At 50.6% G+C, this 15,642-nt stretch overlaps 1 protein-coding gene across 3 annotated transcripts in view; it reads right to left on the bottom strand.

Annotated features, from left to right (window-relative positions):
* UNC5D (unc-5 netrin receptor D) overlaps nucleotides 1-13,444 on the bottom strand; it is a 78,916-nt gene extending 65,472 nt beyond the window's left edge. For 2 of the 3 annotated variants that reach the window (XM_088179823.1, XM_088179826.1), the window contains exon 1: nucleotides 13,069-13,444. In XM_088179823.1, coding sequence (XP_088035949.1) covers nucleotides 13,069-13,141 — 73 coding nt within the window. In that variant the 5' untranslated portion in view covers nucleotides 13,142-13,444. The remainder of the gene's footprint in view (nucleotides 1-13,068) is intronic. The other variant, XM_088179822.1, reaches the window with a different exon arrangement.
* Between the last annotated feature and the right edge of the window lie 2,198 nt (nucleotides 13,445-15,642).

The following is a 15,642-nucleotide window of genomic DNA, read 5'->3' as shown; positions in this document are numbered from 1 at the left end:
GTAATTTTTTGAGACATTTTACTATTAAAACCTAAAATAGATTCAGAGCACCAAATGACACCTCCACTAAATGTGCTTTTTCAGCCCCCCTAGCCAAGTTTAAAAATAAACTTTGCATCTGTTGGCATTCTATTTCTGCATAAAAGGGAGCAGAACAAATACTTATAATTTTAAAGATAAAATACTCCACTGAAGATTATGCTGCTGCAGCAGTGCTGAGAAACTTCACAGCAGCCACAGACTCGGTGCTGTAAAAACCCTTTTATGAGGCTTTAGTGCTTGGAAATGAAATTGTAAATGGGGGAACGCAGATTGCTTTGATTTAGGAAATTGTTGCCATTAAAGAGTTTACAAAGAACCCGGTGCTGTCCCTGAGGTGTTGGGGGAAGAGCTCCAAAAAAAAAAAAAAAAAAAAAACAAAAAAGCCCCAAAAACCAAAAAAATCATTGATATTCCAAGGCTGCTGCTCAGTGAAGTCCTGGTGACCCAGGAGAGAGAGGCAGAGATTTCGGTTCTAGCCCAATTAAAGAAAAATAAAATAAAAATAAAATAAAATAAAATAAAATAAAATAAAATAAAATAAAATAAAATATAAAAAAATATATAAAAAATAAAAATAAAATTAAAAAAAAAAAATATAAAATAAAAATAAAATAAAATAAAATAAAATAAAATAAAATATAAAAAATAATTAAAAATAAAATTAAAAAATAAAATATAAAATTAAAATAAAATAAAATAAAATAAAATAAAATAAAATAAAATAAAATAAAATAAAATAAAATAAAATAAAATCTTTATTTGGAGCACGGGGGTGCTGGACTCTCCAGACACAGGAGCAGATCCCTGTGTACATGGAATTATCCCTCCCCATTTGCTCTCTGCCCATGGCAGAGGGGCAAAGGCAGGGGCAGACACTGAGGAATCCAGAGTGAGAGCAAGGAGGGATTTGTCTTCCCAAACCAGCTCTGGGTCTGCTGGGACATAAAAACCAGCACTGAGAGAGAAAAAAACAACGGGAAGGATTCCACTGATTGATGAATGGGAAAAATAAAAAAATAAAAATTTGCCTTCACAAACAAACTGCAGGGTGGCTGATCAATGAAATTGGATATTGAAAGCTGGAAGAAGCAATGGGGGAAAACCATGAATTGTGTAAGAATTAAAAATGCCAAGGGAGGGTTGTACATTAGAGGGGAATCTCAGGGATCAGGGGTTTGGGAAGTCTGGGCCTCTCAATGATCTCAGCCCATGGGGAAAGAGAGAGGGAAATTGGGATAAAAAGGGAGGGGAGTCCTCCAAAAATGTGAGAGAGCCCAGGGGAATGTCCCATGGCCTCTGCCTTTATCCCAATAAAGCTCCAGGGCTCCTCTGGCTCCTTTTTGGACACTCTGGAGTTTGTGGGTTCATTTTCCTGACACCTCCTTGCCCACCCTGGGGTGCTCCAGGGGGAAGCTCCACTGAAATCCTGGGTGAGAAACACAAAAAACTTCATTTTTATCAGCAAACTCCATCCCAGCGACTCTGCAATCTCTCCCCGATTTGATCCTTCAATATTAAAGATGCTTTTGTTCCTCCAAAGGTGGAAAATCAAGGACTTTGTTTCCAGGCTCCTGGCAAATCCTCCCTGCCAGAGCTCTGTCCCAGGAGGAAATTTCAGTGCTTCAAGAGGGTTGTTAATTTTTTTTTTTTTTTTAATATCACCATCCATTAGCAGAGCTCTGAGACTTAAATATTGATTGACTTTTGACACATTATTGATGGAACCACTGTTTCATGCAATTTCTTCCCACAGGCATTATTCAACTTGAAATTAAGTTCAATGATTATTTCAATTATTTAAAATGGAATGATCAGTTAAATTACAGGCAACGGCAATTTCCAATTGTTATGAATAAATAACAATTTGGGAGGTCAACAAGTGTTTTAATTGGTTTGAATTTGCCAAATATCCTCTCAGAGTAATGAGAAGAGAATGGATCCAGATCCAGAGGTGAATTTTCAGAGCAGATGTGACCAGGGCAGCTTTTCCCTGCTCTGATACTGCCCAGACCCAATTTCAGCTGGAATTAAATAATTGGCTCCTGGTGCAGATAACGGGGGCCTGGACCAGCACTCGATTTCCCTTTTTATCTTCCTGAAGGACAAGAATTAATTCTGCATTCAGAGCTGTGAGCATCCCCCTCGTCCCTCCCACAGCATCACTGCTCTGAATGGGAACACGGAGAGAGGAAAAAATCACAACAAAACCAAGAGTTCATGGCCAGAGCAGCTGCAGGGATTGGGAATTTCTGCAGGAATTGGGAATTTCTGCAGGAATTGGGATTCTCTCAGCAGGAATTGGGATTCTCTCTGCAGGAATTGGGATTTTCCCATCAGGAATTGGGATTTTCCCATGAGGAATTGGGATTTTCACAGCAGGAACTGGGATTTTTCCAGCAGGGATTGGGAATTTCTGCAGGAATTGGGATTCTCTCAGCAGGAATTGAGATATTCTCTGCAGGAATTGGGATTTTTCCAGCAGGAATTGGGATTCTCTCTTCAGGAATTTGGATTCTCTCAGCAGGAATTGGGATTCTCAGCAGGAATTGGGATATTCCAGCAGGAATTGGGATTTTTCCAGCAGGAATTGGGATTTTTCCAGCAGGAATTGGGATTCTCAGCAGGAATTGGGATATTCCAGCAGGAATTGGGATTTTTCCAGCAGGGATTGGGATATTCCATCAGGAATTGGGATTTTTCCAGCAGGAACTGGGATTCTCAGCAGGAATTGGGATATTCCAGCAGGAATTGGGATTCTCAGAGCTGAGCCCAACCCTGAGCTCTGAAATGTTCTGCTCCCTCTGACCACCAAGAATTCCTGAGCATCTTGAACCCAAAAATCCTGAAAAGCCGCGTGCTCTCTGTGCTCAGCAAAAGGAGAATTCCCAGCACAAAGCCCATCCCCTCAGCCTGGCCATCAATCCCAAATTCCCCATTTCCCGCAGCTTTTACTGCCCCGGGAGCTCCAGGACACCTCAGGTTAAATAAAGAGCAAACCCCGGGGCTCGCAGCCCAGCGCCCATAAAACATTTTAATTCCAATTTAATTCCAATTTAAACGCAACCTTTGGCACCCGCGGCTCGCCGGGACGCTGCTGGAAAAGCAGATTTACCCCAGAAAAATTCAGATTCTCCTGGTTCAGATTCACCCAGACACAGCCCAGGGAAGCCTCTTGCCTCAGGTCTCTGTCAATTTTTTTAAAACCAAACCCAAACCTGCTGCATTTCAGCCCAAAACTTCGATGCTCCTTCTGCACCCACCCTGTAAAGTGGCTTTTTTTACACTTTTTTTTTTTTTTTTTTTAATTTTCGGGATTATCTGAAAATTCTGCTTGAAAATAGAAGGGGGAAAGTCACAAATAGAGGGGGGGAAAGGGAGTTTAAAAAGCGAGGAAAGGGAATGGGAGCAGAGCACGGGAGCCCAGGGTGCCACTGCAGGGCTGGAAGCTGCGAGGAGATTTTAACCAGAGCTTAAAAAGACACAAAACCCTTCAGAAATCAGCCTGCAAAGAAAACCTCCTGGAGAAAAAAAAAAGCCAGGAAGGAGGAAATATTCCTAAATAAAATAAGGAGGCAGAGAGGGCAGATCCAGCCAAAATATAAACCTGGAAAAGTCTCCTCAGCTTTGGCATCTCGAGAGTCACTGCTACCACACCAAAAATGCCATCAAAAACCACCCCAAAAATGCCAGGGAAAAATAGCAGATAGCAGCAGAGCAGCAACTTTGGCACAATCCTCTGGCAGAACCACAATGAAAGGGGGAAAGATAAAATCCCGAATTTCTCACCCTGCAGAACAGTTCCTGGGCTGCTCCCCCAATCTGGAGGAAATGGAATTACTGCCAGCTCCAGAGCACTCTGAACATTTTTATTTCGAATTGTTTGTAAGGACAGAGCCCATTCTGAATCATTTCCGAGCTCTGGAGCTCAGAAATATTTTGAATAATTCCGAATCATTTCTGAAGGATTCTGAGCTCTGGAGCTGCCTCAGAGGGGTTTGGGCGCTGATGGACACGAGGCACCGAAGGGTTATTTTGGGTTTATTTTGTTTTTTTTCCCAGTGGAGGATGCAGGGCCGTGGTGGCACTTTGTGACATTTCCAAGTGGCAGCAGCGCCGGGGGCAGTCACAGCACAGGGACAGTGACGCGGGTGACAATTCTGTCACGGTTAAAGAGTTCGGGGTTTGTGCCAGCCCCGGGGAGCACAGCAGGGCAGAGGTCGGGGCTGATGAAATCCACTGACAGCACCAATCCAGCGGAAAAAACCCCTCAGTTCACATGCGATTAAATCACTCTTTAAAGGGGAAAAAAAAACCCCATCATGTCATCCCGCATGACAATTGTGGGGAGCAATTCCTCTGGAATTCTCTGCTCCTCTTCCCTCCCCGACCTGGAGCATTACCGGGGGAAATCCTGATTGTCCCTCAGAGCACTGAGCCTGTCCCCGTGTCCCCCCCTGTCCCCCCGTGTCCCCCCGTGTCCCCGGGCACTCAGGAATATTTCAATTATTTCATCTAAACCTCACCAGAATCCCCCTGTGCTGCTCAGCCCCTCGCTGTGTCCTGGCAGCAGAGCCAGCGATCCCAGCTGCCTGTGCTTGGCATTTTTCCTGCCACGTTTTCCTGTTCCAGATTCCTGCCAGGCTTTCCTTTCAGGTTATCCCAGTCCAGAATCCTGACAGGTTCTCCATTCAGGTTTTCCCATTCCAAATTCCTGACAGGTTTTCCTGTTCCAGAGTGAGTCCTGACAGATGGTTTCATTCCAGATTCCTGCCAGATTTTCTGTTCCAGAGCCCTGCCAGGCTTTCCTTTCAGGTTTTCCTGTTCCAGATTCCTGCCAGGTTTTCCTGTTCCAGAGTGAGTCCTGCCAGGTTTCCTATTCCAAATTCCCAACAGGTTTTCCTTTCATGTTTTCCATTCATGTTTTCCCATTCCAAATTCCTGCCAGATTTTCCTTGCAGGTTTTCCTGTTCCACAGTGAGTCCTGCCAGGTTTCCAGTTCCAAATTCCTGACAGGTTTTCCTTTCATGTTTTCCCATTCCAAATTCCCGCCAGGTTTTCCTTCCAGGTTTTCCTGTTCCACAATGAGTCCTGCCAGATTTTCCTTGCAGGTTTTCCATTCCAGATTCCTGACAGGTTTTCCTTTCAAGTTTTCCCATTCTTAGTCCTTGCAGGATTTGCTGTTCCAGATTGCTGCTAGATTTTCCCATTCCAAATTCCTGTCAGGTTCTCCTGTTCCACAGAGAGTCCTGACACGTTTTCCTTGAAGGTTTTCCATTCCAGATTTCTGCCAGGTTCTCCTTTCATGTTTTCCCATTCCAAATTCCTGCCCGGTTTTCCTCACAGTTTTTCCCATTCCAGAGCCCCCGCAGGATTTCTTGCCAGCCCCAGGAGGGTTCTGGGGAACCTCTGAGGGTCTCACACGGATCCCAAAGGAGGAGGTCACCCCCCGGGCTCCTTTACCCCAAAGTTTCCCTCATTCCTGGGGCTGTGCTCGGGAATTCTTCCCCCAGACAATTGGGAATTTCAGCCGCAGTGTTTTGAGGTTCCAAAGCCCAGCCACCCTTCAGCTCCCCCAAATTCCTCGATCCCACTCCTGCACAGGGTGGGTCCTGCACACACACACAGCCAGGACAGGAAATCTGATTTTAGGGGCTCCAGAAGAGCTCTGGGAACAGGCAGATCCCACCAGGAACTTCTGGAATATTCCAGATGGAGATTCCTGATGATTTCCCCCCACAGAGTTCCTGCCCCTGGCTGAATTCAGAGGTGCTCTCACCTCCCTGGCTGGCAAAGGAAGGGCTCTGCTCACCCCAAACCTTTGAGGGTTTGGGTTTTTTTTTTTTCCATAAAAAGCACGAAATTAAATTTCTGGGGCTAATTAAACAGAAGGTGATTGGGTTTGGGCAATCCCTCCCAGCCTTGAGTGTGTTAATTGTCTGCACTGAGAGCCCCCAGACCCTTCCTGCAGTCACTCAGCTGCTGGCAGAAGGAACCTGCAGCAGATTTCATTTATTAATTTATTATTCTGAGGGTGTGTGAACAAAGAAAACCCCGAGCTCCTCCACCTCCAGGTGAAGCTGCACTCTTGTGCCAATTATCCAAAGCCTAATTAACCACAGAGGATTGCTGTCTGTGCAGCATTCTGTAAATAAAAATCTGCTTTTCATCTGGCAAAGCCTCCTGGGGATAACCAAACTTCCATCCCCCAGGGCTGACCTGGGCCTGCAGCTCCGGGCAGGGAAGGGGGAGGAAAACAGGGATGGAAATCCTTGGGAAGGGAGGAAAAACAGGGATGGAAACAGGGGGAAAAACAGGGATGGAAATCCTTGGGAAGGGAGGAAAAACAGGGATGGAAACAGGGGGAAAAACAGGGATGGAAATCCTTGGGAAGAGAGGAAAAACAGGGATGGACACAGGGGGAAAAACAGGGATGGAAATCCTTGGGAAGAGAGGAAAAACAGGGATGGAAATCCTTGGGAAGAGAGGAAAAACAGGGATGGAAACAGGGGGAAAAACAGGGATGGAAATCCTTGGGAAGAGAGGAAAAACAGGGATGGAAATCTCTGGGAATGGTGGAAAACAGGGATGGAAATCCTTGGGAAGGGAGGAAAAACAGGAAAACAGGGATGGAAATCCTTGGGAAGAGAGGAAAACAGGGATGGAAACAGGGGGAAAAACAGGGATGGAAATCCTTGGGAAGGGAAGAAAACAGGGATGGAAATCCCTGAGAAGAGAGGAAAAACAGGGATGGAAATCCTTGGGAAGGGAAGAAAACAGGGATGGAAATCCCTGAGAAGAGAGGAAAACAGGGATGGAAACGGGGAAAAACAGGGATGGAAATCCCTGGGGGGGAAGGAAAATCAGCAGGGATGGAAATCCCTGGGAATGGTGAAAAACAGGGATGGAAACAGGGAGGAAAACAGAGATGGAAATCCCTGGGAAGGGAAGAAAATCAGCAGGGATGGAAACGGGGAAAAACAGGGATGGAAATCCCTGGGAATGATGGAAAACAGGGATTAAAGTCCCTGGGGAGGGAGGAAAACAGAAACACAAATGTGCCCGTTCAGCATTTCCACTGCAGAGCGAGTGGGAAGAGTCCTGGGCTCCATCTCTTGTGTTCATTCACCAGTTTTGGATAAAGTTCTGCTCAAACGCTCCCAAGAAATGCCTTTTGTTCCCAGCTGAGCCCGTGACATCAGCAGCTCTCACCAAATCACAGAAAAGCCTCGGCCACCCCCAGCCCCGGCCTGGGCAGGGTTTATAAAATGAGGAAATCACCCCGAGGAGCCACACGGTGCAGCTGGCACTGAGGAGAGGCTGCTCCTGCACCCGGATTTTAATGAGATTTCAGATTTTCCACTGGAACGGGCCCCTCTGAGATTCTCTGCACCATCCCAGCCCCTCAGCCTGCAGGGAGGCTCTGCTGAGGTTTTATTATTTGTATTTAAAAAATTCCTAATTTAGGGTTTGATGCATTTCACCTTCCCCGACACTGATTAGGTTATTAGGAAATGAATGAGAGTTGTCTGCAGGACGGTGGATTTTTGTTCCTGTGGTTTTCACCCCTGGGAGCATCAATCCCATCCCTGCCGAGGCTGCAGCAGCACAGCCAGGCCTGGGACATTTCTCCCTGCCTCGACTTCCCTGGATTCTGGGGCTTTGTGAACCCTCAGAGCCATCACTGCAAAACCAGAAATATCCTCTGCCTTCGGGGGAAAGACAAAGGGAGCTGCAAGAACATCCCACAGCTTTCCTGGAGGGTGCAAGGGATTGGTTTTGGGAAAAAGGAAAAAAAAATCCTTCAGCTCCTCCTCTGCCTTTGTGCCCTAATTCAGCCACGGGAACATTGGCCAGGGGCTTCTAAACCGATTTTATTTTGTTTTATACCAAGTGATGGCCACTTACAGGTGTCTGCTGATTTAAATTAAGGCTATTTCATAAAAGCTGAAATAAATTCCCATCCTGAATCCCCCCAGAAGCAGCTGTGGGTGTTTTATTCCCAACACCCCAAGCCAGACCTGCAGCTGCTGGCCAGGAGGGGGAATGAGTTCAATAATCACATTTTGGGGCGTTGAAAACTTTTCTTTTTCTCTCTCATCTCCCAAACACCAAAACCCTTCCCCAAAAGTTGGGGTGAGGAGAGCAGAGGCTCGGTGAGAGCAGGAAAACGGGGACTGAGCCTTCCCCAGGAAAATTTCCCAATTTTCCACCCCCAGCACCCTTTTATTCCACCCCCTCCTCAGCCCTGGCCCCTGGGGATTTCTCCCAGAGGAGCTCAGCCCTAAATCCAGATGTTTCCCGGGCAGGATGAACTCCCTGAACTCGGGGGGGGGAGAATTCCCAGTGCTCAGCCCTGCCCAGATGTGCTGATAATGCCATTAAACATTGATAATAAACACTGATCATAATTAAACACTGATAATAATTAAACACTGCCAGGGCAGACTGGAGGCTCCAACACGAGATTTTTCATCCCTTCCTGAGAGGCCAGAGAAGACAAAGAATATTCTCTGAAGTTCCCTTTCCAAGCACAGGATATTTGTGCTGCTGATAAGGAATTGGAGAGCTCAGAGCTGCTCCGGGGGTTTTATCTGCCAGGGCCAGGCTGGCACAGAGAAAAGTCTGATAAAAACAGCCCCAGGTGAAGGGCAGGGACTCAGGGCATCACCTCCAGGTGTGGAATTCATCCTGCTGAAATATGATTTATGTTGGACTCTCTGGGGCTGAGATAAATCAAAATAGAACAAAAGACACGTTGGGTATGTTTACACAGAAAAAAAAAAAATCCAAGCAGTTAGTGTGTGATTTTACAGAGGAGAAAAAAAAAAAAAAAAGTCTTGGCAGAATAATCAGGTCTTAAAGAAATCTCACAGCAATAATCCCCCAAATCCTGCCCCGACTCGAGGCTTTGCAGCCTCAGGAATCCTCAGCAGGAGCCGAGGTTTCCCCCAGCTCAGGGAACTTTTGGTGGAACCTGAATTTTCCTGACGCTCTTCAAAGTTTAAATTCCCCTGGGTGAGATCAGCCCCACCTGCAGCCAGCTCACAGCACCCTTGTTTGGTTAAAAATCCCTTTTTTTGATTTTTTTCCAAATCACAATAAAGCCATGTGTAAGAAACTCAACACCTCCCTGTCCTCTGCAAGAGCCAAAAACCACCCACAGCAGCAGCCAGCAAAGAAAAAAATTCATTAGAAATGATGATGGCAAGGTGTAATTAAGTGCAATTCCCTGCATGGAAATTCCTAGAAGTATTTGGCACTAAACAATATCGGGCAAGTCACTGGACTTGAGAAAAATCTCTTTTTTTAGGAACATTTTTGAGTGGCTCAAAAGGCCCCAGGGGGCTGAGTGGGGAGGGGAAGGTTTTGGGAACTTTCATCACCTCTGTGCAGGTAAATTCTCCCAAAATGTGATTTATTGATCCCGTGGGAGCTGATGGGACACAAACCCTCGTGCCCGGGGCCATTGAGGAGAATAAAAATGGAATAAATAGAAAGAAATGGTAGAAACAGAAAAGGAAGAGTTTATTCAGTGCTGGAGGCAGATGAGTGTGACCATCTGCTGCTGCAGCAGCCCCTGGTGTCAGCTCCTGCTCCTTCCCTCACACTCCCCCTCCAGCCAGGAGCAGCGCTAAAAAAACCACAAAAAATAAAAAAATAAAATCCGGAACAGGCACAGCCAGCGGCCCCCAGGCCTCCTCTGCTCTGGGATTCTCCATCTCAGCATAAATCACATTATTTGTGTTCGGAACACGCCCCAGAGAATTAAAGCACCAGGGTCAGACTGGAGCACGCTCCTGCCCACGCCGGGCTTTGCCACTTTCCCTGGGAATTCTCTCCCAAATTCTGATTCCAGCCACAGCGGGAAATGCAGGGAAAACACAGAGAGAGAAGCCCCGATGAAATAATTCCCAACGTGAACTCCTGCGTCCTCTGCAGAGCCCCCCAATCCCCCCGGGAAATCAATCCTTGTTCCAACCCCCCTGCCTGGAAAGGGCAAAGCTCCAGCACCTCCCACACCTGGAAAAACGGGAACGGGAGCCCGAGCAGCTCCTAAAGCCACCAGGGAAGGGAGTTCATTCATTTCCTGGGAAGTTACAAATTAAATAACATAAATATTGACAGAGCCCACACGAGGCACTGCGGGAGTGGGAGGGCGGCTCGGAGCAGAGCGTGCTCGTTATTTTAATCAACATTTTGTCCTAACGAGATCCGAACACAGGATTTGCACGGAGAGACTCGAGCAGAGGCGGGAGAGGCTCCAGCGGCACCCGGGTCCTGCCTGGGTTTGTGTTTATCCCGTGCCGAGCCCAGGGTGGGGGCTGGAGAGAAATCAATCAATAATAATCAATAAATCAATAGTAATCAATAAATCAATGCGACCTGTGCCCACAGCTGGGGCTGGCACTGCAGCAATGTCCCAGCCAGAGCTGCTCGATGTCCCCAGAGCCCTGGAGCAGAGATGGGCACAGCCACAGTGGCCCTGGTGGCTCCTGCGCTGCCCCCCAGGCACACCCCAGCCCCTTTAGGCTGAATTAATTGGGGGCTCATCTAATTTACATCATTAAATACAAAACACAAGGGCCAGCCTGGGCACAGCGAGCTGCCCTCGCTGCCACACTCATCCCCACATCAGCAGAAATCGCTGTTTTTACCCAAACTGAGCGTTCTTCCTGCAGACCACTGTACACACACAGCTCTCCGAGTGCGTGATCACGGCAAAAAAAAAATTAAAAAAAAAAAAAAAGCGATTAAAACAATTAAAAACTGCCCAAGCCCACAGCAATGCTCGGAGATCTTTGCCCCAACAGCTCCACGGAGCAGCCCCATCCTTGGCGTGGCTTCATTTTATCATCACAAACCCGAGCAGAGCTGGAAAATCCCCAAATAATGCTCGTTTAGCACCAAATCCACTCGGATCTCTGAGCACTGTGTCAGACTCAGCTCCGGGCTCGGGGATCAAGACGCAGCCGAGAATTAAGGCTCGTGTTCAGCTCTTCATTCGGAGATGCACAACTCAGAATCAGTTTGGAGGCATCAGATAATAAATATTGAATATTAGTGGCTCTCTCCTCCAATTCCCAGCCTGTCTGTGCAATTTTTTTCCTGTGAAAACAAAAGCCCGGAGCTATCTGTGTATATTCATTCCAGCAGATTTCAAATGCCATGCCAGGGGTTTCTACAACCGTTCCATTTGTCTTTAATCCCCGCTCAGAACAGAAATCTGAGCACAATCTGTCTCTGAGGCAGCTTTGGGACAACTTCATAAACTAAAACCTCACAGCTCCGGGGTTCAGCTGAGCTTTAACTGCTCCAGCCAGAGCTGCCAGTGAGCATCAGGCAGCAGCACCAAAAAACCGCTGTTCTGCCCAAAACTCTGCCCCAGCCCAGAATCTGAAACCTCCAACCGGGCCAGTTTTAGTTACAGAGCTGGAATTTGTCACTTGGCAGCAGCAGAAGCTTCCTCCAGCTCCGTGGTGTGAAATTCCAGATCCTGGCCACGCTTCCCCCGGAGCCAGAGCTGCCAGAGGTTCCCAGGTGGGAGGCACCGAGCACCCCCAGCACGGGTCTGGGCAACCCCAGCACGGGTCTGGGCAACCCCAGCACGGGTTCGGGCACCCCCAGCACGGGTCTGGGCAACCCCAGCACGGGTCTGGGCAACCCCAGCACGGGTCTGGGCAACCCCAGCACGGGTTCGGGCACCCCCAGCACGGGTTCGGGCACCCCCAGCACGGGTTCGGGCACCAGTTTCCCAGTGCAGGCACCGAAGCTGCTCGATCAGAATACAATAAAAAATAGGAGATGTTATTTTCCATGCTCCTCTCTGCATTGATTTCACTGTCCTGTGAGCTGGGGGGTTCTGGGGGTCGGTTGGGGTTTTTCCCTCCCCCAAAACATCGCATTTTGTTCTGTTACACAAAACCCTCCCGGCTCTGCCTCTGCTGGAGCCGCAGTTCTGGGAGAGGTCCGGGCAGGTTGAGGTGGCCAGGGAGGCTCCGGCACCTGTGGCGAGCTGGCAGGAGCCGGTGGCTACAGAGAGCAGAGCCCATAAATCCCATCCAGAGGAAAATGGAAGCGCAGACACGGCGGGTGCGGGGAGGGAGAGGAACCCGTGAGGAGCCGCAGATTGTGATTGTGAGGGAGCGAATGAACAGAGCAGAGCCCGGGCACGGAGCGGCTCCTCCGAGGGGCGAGCAGAGCCCGGCCCGCACAGCCCGCGCTGCCAGCGGCGCCGCCGAGCCTGCGGGACACCGAGCAGGGCTGGTGACACCCTCGGGCTGGTGACATCCTGGGGCTGGGTGCCCTGAGGAGGTGACTGCCCCCCGGTGATTCACCAGCGAAAAGTTCCATAAAATTACCAACAAAAAAGGATTCGGAGCATCTCCAGTGTGCGCGCATAGAGAACAGATCCATCCAGGGGATGAGACCGCGCTGCCCGCGGGGTCCCTGAGCCTCCCGAGCCCTGTCCCGGGACAGCCCGAGCGGTGCCCGGGCCCAGAACCGGAGCCAGTCCCGGTGCCGAGCCCCGCGGGATGCCCGGGGCTGCTGCAGCGCGGAGCGCTCCGTGCCCAGAGCGCAGCCTGCGGGGGATGCGCTGCGCCCCGGGGACCTGAACGGCCGCGACCAGCCCGGGACGAGCCGGGACCAGCCCGGGACCACCCTGGGACCAGCCCGGGACCCCGCAGCGCAGCCCAGCGCTGTCGCCTCCGGTGCCCACGGCGGGGCGGGTGTTTTCTCCCGGCGCTGGGCTAGCGGATGTTTTTATCGGAGGTGGGATGCGGGCGTTTCTCCCGGCACTGAGGGATGTTTTTCCCAGCGCTGGGATAGCGGAGATTTTTCCCGGAGGTGGGAGAGCAGATATTTTTCCAGCGCTGGGATGCGGGTGTTTATCCCGGCGGGTCCCCGCCATTCCCCCGCATCGCGCTGCTCCCGCCCCTCCATCCCCGCTCCCCCGGCCCCGGAGCACCCGGTGGGACCCCCGCGCCCCTCACTCGCCCCAGGGAGGGCAGAGCCAGCCCCGCTCACCTCTCAGCGCGGCCGTCCGGCTGCACAGCCCCAACAGCAGCAGCAGCAGCAGGCGCGGGGCTCCTCCGCCCATGGTGAGCCCGCAGCCGCGGGGATGGAACCGGGGATGGAGCCACGGGATGCGGAGCCGAGGATAAAACCGGGGATAAAACCGAGGATGGAGCCCGGGGATGGAGCCAGGGATTAAACCGGGGATGGAGCCCCGTGGATAAAACCGGGGATGGAGCCCCGGGATGCGGAGCCCCGGGGATGGAACCGGGGATGGAGCCGGGCTCAAGCCAGAGAATTCGCCGGGGTTTGGGGCGGTTTCGGGGCGGTTTCCCCGCTCCTCCTCGCTGCCGATGCGGGTCCCGGGGGTTCGGGGCCCGGGGGTTCGGTGCGGGCTCCGCTCTCCGCTCCGGCCGCCGCCGACTCCGGGGCCGCGGCGCGCGCCCGCATCACTAATGAGCCGCCCCTCCCCCCGCAGCCAATTAGCGGCGCGCGGGGCGGGTCCTGCCGGCGGCGCGCGCACAGGTGGGGGGGATGGGGGGGGGATGGGGACACGCGAGAGACCCCCCCCCCCCCCCCCCAAAGTGAGGAGGGGGACGGGCAGCCAGGTGCGAGGGGACACGCCCAGGTGAGCTGGGACAAGCCCAGGGGAGCTGGGACACACCTGGATGTGCGGGATGGGGACACAACCAGGTGAGCTGGGACATGCCCAGGTAAGCTGGGATACGCCCAGGTGTGAGGTCTAGGGACACACCTAGGTGTGCAGGTTGGGGACACACGCAGGTGTGAGGTTTAGGGACATGCCCAGGTGTGCAGGTTGGGGACAAGCCCAGGTGTGAGGTTTAGGGACACAAGCAGGTGTGAGGTTTAGGGACATGCCCAGGTGTGCAGGTTGGGGACACGCCCAGGTGAGCTCCGAGCAGGAAGGGGATGCCAAAGCCCCCCAAGCCCACCCTGGGCTGTTGTTATCAATATTGCAGCGGGCTGTGATTTAAAATTCTGTTTCTTGCCAGCAGCAGCAGCAGCAGCAGTTTCCCTTCCCCAGCTCGTTGCACATCAATATTTTGATCACACGCCTGATCAGGACACACCACGAGGGTCCCAAAACTCTGCCCGAGTGAAACCAGGGCTGCTCTGCTCTGATCAATCCCACAGGGCTGGAAGCAAAGGGGGAGAGGGCAAGGCTGGGGAAGGAGCTGTGCTGGTAAAGAGCAGCCAGGCTCTGTCCTTGGATCCAGCCTGGGCACAGGGTTTGGGGAATTTGTGGTGTTTTCTTTGCAGTGGGGAGAGGAAAGGGGCAAAGCCTGCTGTGTCAGAGCTGGGTGGGACACAAACCCCGCAGGAAAGGCACAAAATGAGATTTGCTATTGAGGAGTGGAGATTCCAAGGACACAGGGCAGGAACAGCTGGGCCGTGTCTGCATCGTGGTGCCTGCAAGGAATTCTGGCTGTGGAATTCCTGGCCAAAACGCTGCGATTTTTGTGTCCATTCCCCTTTTATTTTGGAAATCAACTCCATTTCCACCAGGTGTTGAGCAGAGCTCAGGGCTCATCTCCCCCCTTTTGGAAATGAACTCCATTTCCTTCCTCTTTTTGGAAATAAACTCCATTTGCTTCCCTCTTTAGGAAGTCAATTCGATTTCCATCCCCTTTTTGGAAATCAACTCCATTCCCACCAGGTTTTGAGCAGATCTCAGGGCTCATCCCCTTTCTTTAGGAAATCAATTCCATTTCCATCCCCTTTAGGAAATAAACTCCGTTTCCATCGAGGCCCACCCATGCCCTGAGCTCGGCCCATCCCAGCTCCAAACCCATTCCCAAGTTTAGGGGGGGCTCAGGTACCAAAGTTTTTGGGATCCCTGCCTGGAAGGGGCCGGGACAATGCAGCAGGATCAGTTCCAGGGCTGGCACTCAGTCCTGCAGGCTGGCTTTGGACTGGCTGCAGGAGGAAACAAATAATTAAAGCAAAAGGAATTTGTAAACAGAATTTTAAGAGAGAGGAGGGAAAAGGAAAATCAATATGTGAGTGCATCACATCAGAAGATTCCTTATTCCCTCTCCAAAGTGTTTGCCAGGCTGGAGCTCACAACGAGGAGTGGAGCTGCAAAGGCACAGAGCAAATGTATGAAAAATCCATTTCCTTCAAGAGCCTGTTGGGTCATTCCTCTGTGTTCCACGCTGCCAAGGGAAAGAAAAATAATGACAATAATAATAATAATAACAATTAAAATAAAACCCCAAACCAAACCAAAGCCCCTCGGAGGGGCAGAGCTGGGCAGCTGCACAGGAAAGTTTTCACGTGGCAGAGCGTCCTCCCGAGCCTGCCCACGTCAGCACACGGAGCCACTTGTGCCTCCAGCCCCACTAATTATGGATTTTTGCCTACGCCACAAAGTCTGTGTTTGGTGCTTCAGATAAAAATATCCAGTTTATAACACAGCTCTGATGGGGAAGGAGAGAGCAGAAGTAGAAATAAGGGCAGCAGCTGTGGCTTCAATCAGCGCACTTGGAAATGGAAATAAGCAGAATATTCCACAAAAATAAAATCTCGGGGTGAGGCAGCTTCTCGTGAGCGGGTGGAGTGCAG

Source organism: Sturnus vulgaris, chromosome 28 (genome assembly GCF_052056855.1).
Source record: "Sturnus vulgaris isolate bStuVul1 chromosome 28, bStuVul1.hap1, whole genome shotgun sequence".
Lineage (NCBI taxonomy): Eukaryota > Metazoa > Chordata > Aves > Passeriformes > Sturnidae > Sturnus > Sturnus vulgaris.
This window is presented reverse-complemented; position numbering and strand designations above follow the sequence as displayed.